A 3,758-nucleotide genomic window follows, 5' to 3' on the forward strand; every position below is an offset into this window, starting at 1 on the left:
AAAAAAAAAACCAAAACAATTATCAGTTCGTAGTAGTTAACTGAAGTGCTCATATACATGAGGTAAATTCAGGTTACCCCATTTATCAATGCAGCCTATGTGAGATAGTCAGATTCTTTTTCTTTTACACTCTCCCTTCAGAAAATTCAAGTTATTATCACAAAAGTAGATTCAGGAAAGATTAATTCAGGCAACAGCTTTCTTTCATGAAACAACTAGCCCCATTTTCAAGAAGTGGTCCCTGCATATTGCCATTACCCTAACTGCTGTTGTTTGGCAAGAGGGCAATATTCTCATCTCACAGCAGCCACCTGAGGCACTGCTTTGTAGCGAGATCTGTGGTCCAAGAGAGGGTGGGCGCCTACAGAGCTTGCCGATGTTCCCTGGATCATATCACCACCAACTCACCTTCGTCTGAACACACCCAGCCACAGTACAACAACATACCATGTAAAAAGTACTCTGCTTGTTGCTGCAAAGCATCCATTTTATCCAGTGCAGAAAAATAATTAAAAAAAAAAAAAAAAAAGCAAAGATTTCTACAGAAAAGGCAGAAGTACTGTCCCAAACACCATTATCCCAGCCCCGACCTCTGGTCAAACCACGCACTGGCACCGCTAGGGATAGCCTGTGTGAACAAGTTTAAATTTATCCCTTCATTCATACGTAGGTTAAATATAGGAATTGGTTCCGCATTAAACATTCACCACACTGTGCCAAAGCTGAAAGATACCTTTCATGCTAAAATTTACTCTAAACTATAAATACACCAGAAACGTATTCAGGAGCAGTGCCAACAAACGCACGGGAGCCACCCGATTACGTGACGGCCATGCAGGTAATCAGAAGGGCAGTTTCGGACACACGGGGCCGCCGCAGCCGCGCAGCCATCCCCGCAAGCGCCAGGCGGTTACCCAGCCTGGCCCCGGCCCGGCTGTACTCGGCGAGGTGCATTTGAGTAAGAAAAACAAGTCTAAGCATGAAAAAGATCTAGGTGTGCTCTAATTTCGTATGCTGCAAACGAGAAGAATTTCTGATTTAATCTCATTAGTCTGCGCGTCTGTTGTGCAGACAAAAAAGGGAGAGCCCCGCAGGTGGGACGGAGCCGAGCGGCTCCGGGACACGGAGCCCCGCGCCCAGAGGCGCTGAGCACTTTTCCGCCCATTGTTCTGACAGCGCTGACACCAACTTAGGGACGACCCCTCCTGCGCTAACGACAGCTCCTCGACTGCCGCCGGTCATCGCATCGACAGAAAAGAAAAAGAGAACGAACGGGGAGGGAGGGTTGGGGGGGCAGCGAGAGGACCGTAACCAGAGGGAGCGGGGGACAAGAGTCCCGCCGGACGAGCTCTCCACCACCGCTCCGTACCCCCGCTCCCCCACCCCGCCCGGAAGCAGGTGCAGTGCTGCGGGCTCCCGGGGCCGGGCCGCGTCCACCCGGGTCAGGCGGCGGGCCGGCAGCCGGCGGAGGGCGGGGCGAGCGCGGCTATGGGCGGCGCGGTGGCTCTGACACCGGCCCGGGAGAGGGTGCCGGGAACAAGAAGCTCTACGCGGCCCTGCGCCGGCCCGGAGGCTCGGCGCGCTCATACGCACACACACGTACACACACACACACACACAACGCACGCACACACACAGCAACAGTGCGGCGGGCGCGTGCCAGGCACCGCGCGCGGAGCAGCCGCCGGATCCCGGGCCCGGCGCGCGCGCGGCGGCCGTTTGTTGTTGCCGCGTCCCGGCCTAGCGCAGCACCGACACGCGGCGAGATGGGGGGAGGGAGCAGCGGCCCGGGGCTCAGCGCCGCCTCCCACGCGCGCAACTTTCACTTCCCCGCGGAAGGAGCCGGGCTGCAGCCGGCTGCCCCCTCCCCGCCTGCCATTCTCTCCCCGCGGAAAAACGGGGCCGCGGGATCCCCCCACCGAGCGGGGAAGGGATTCCCCCGGCCGGGCCGGGAGATCCGCCCTCTCCCCCCCCCCCCCGCGGCGGGGCACGGGCTCGGCGCCAGCCGCGACCCCTCCCCGCCGGGCGCCCCGCGGCGCTGCCGGGGAATCCCCTCCCTCCTCCTCCCCGCCCAGGTGTCAGCCGTTGGGGGTAACCGCTCCCGGCCGCGAGGAAAGGGGAGGCAAAGGGGGGGGAAACGGCTTACTCGTAGTCCCTGAAGATCTCATTGGTGACCCTGCAGTAGAACACGCGCTCGTCCGGCCGCAGGTCGGCGGGGGGCTTCTCCCTCACGAAGGGCTTTCGGTGCAGCAGCGGCATCGCCCCGTTCCGTTCTCTCCTCGCTGCGCCGGGACCCGGGGAGAAAGGAGAAGGAGGGAGGCGGTGAGCGCGGGCCCGGCGCGTCCCTCCCCCGCGGGCGCCGGAGAAGGAACGGCAGAGAGCGGCGGCACGGCAGGATCCGGCGGCGGCCTTTTGTGTGCCTGACACGCCGCTGCCTGCCTGGGACTGCGCGGGGAGCGGCGGCGGATCCTTCCTCCCCCGCCTCCTCCCGCCGCTTCACAATGGGGCCATGACGCCGAGCGGCGGGCGGGCGCGGCGCCCCCCCCGTCCGCGCCACACAACGTGCTCGGCGCGGGGACACCCCGTCCGCCGCCGCCGCCGGCTTTGTCTCCGCCGGCCCCCCCTCGGCGCCGGGTCACCCCTTCCCCGCCTCCGAGCCGCGCGTCGCGGTCGGACACAACTTCCACTCCCGGCGGGGCGAGCGCGGCGGCGGCCGATCCGCCCGCTTCCTGCCGCCCCGCCGCCCCGGCGCGCTCCGCAGCCCTTTCCGCCCCGGCCGCTCCCCGGCCGCCGCCTGCCTCCGTGGGACGGCGCGGCCCTGGCTGCGGGTGCGGCACGGCGCGGGGGGCTGCCCGGCCCTGGCCCTCCGCTGCCCGCCTCCTACCTGGAGCCGCTGCTCGGGCGTTACGCGACGCGGCCCGCGGCTCTGCCCCGCTTCTCCTCTGCCCCCCAGCTCCTGGGAAGTTTTTGATCTACTTCTTCGAGCCCTCAATCAGGAAGAGCTGCTGGGAGGAGCTTTCCACTTCTCTCCCCTACATCTTTATTGGCCGCTCGGTGCCTTCCAGCGTGTGTCACACAGGAAGACAGAGAGCTACATTATTAATTAATGGCTGAGAGGGCTCATCCTCCATTTTTGAATTATCAGCCTGCGATCTGCCGGGCGAGGGGAGGAAGGCGGTCCTCGCCGCTCGCCCCCCGGCCCCGGGGATTCCTGCCCCGGCAACGCTGCGCTGATCAGACAGCCTCGGCCGCGCGGCTCCGCAGCTTTCCCTTCCCGAAGCCAGGGAGAGCCGGCTGCCGACGCACACGGCGGCACAAGGGTGTGCGTGTTCTGCTGCAGGCAAGGTCGTCTGCGCGTCAGATATGCCCGGAGCTGGGCCCCGTTACGTTACCCCCCTTTATTTTTCCGCCAGTTCTTTGAAAACGTCCGTACATCGCGTTACCAGTGTACTCGGGTTTTGTTTTTTTCACCGTTTTCACTATCTTTAAGGCATTTCCATACATAATTAAAACAGGGGCGTTAGTCTAATTGTGATGTTGTAAGTGACAGCCGGCTTAGAGATGTTTGCACAGAGCCCACCGCAAGCTCCAGCACTTGCACAGTAAGCGTACATAACTATTGCAGAAACCCCCCAGAACCACGCAGGTGGACGGCGTCTGAGGGCTGACATCTAAGCAGGAATCTTCAGCATCAACCCTGCTCAGGCACATAAAGGTGCTGTGCTACTTCCTGCACCTGTGCAGGGGCTGTTTGTCTT

General features: G+C 62.1%; 1 protein-coding gene across 3 annotated transcripts in view; it reads right to left on the reverse strand.

The window, feature by feature from the left end:
- The window catches only part of BAZ1A (bromodomain adjacent to zinc finger domain 1A), a 54,910-nt gene extending 51,854 nt beyond the window's left edge, over positions 1-3,056 (reverse strand). The window contains exons 1-2 of one of the 3 annotated variants that reach the window (XM_042813498.1): positions 2,885-3,056; positions 2,147-2,282 (exon numbers count right to left, since the gene is read on the reverse strand). In XM_042813498.1, the coding sequence (XP_042669432.1) occupies positions 2,147-2,259 (113 nt within the window). In that variant the 5' untranslated portion in view covers positions 2,260-2,282; positions 2,885-3,056. Of the gene's footprint in view, positions 1-2,146; positions 2,294-2,884 lie in introns of those variants that run through there. The other 2 variants (XM_042813496.1, XM_042813497.1) reach the window with 2 other exon arrangements.
- Positions 3,057-3,758: the final 702 nt, after the last annotated feature.

The sequence above is a fragment of the Centrocercus urophasianus genome, unplaced genomic scaffold (assembly GCF_019232065.1).
Source record: "Centrocercus urophasianus isolate 14NV4802_14NV808 unplaced genomic scaffold, USGS_Curo_1.0 seq_14, whole genome shotgun sequence".
In the NCBI taxonomy this organism is placed as follows: domain Eukaryota; kingdom Metazoa; phylum Chordata; class Aves; order Galliformes; family Phasianidae; genus Centrocercus; species Centrocercus urophasianus.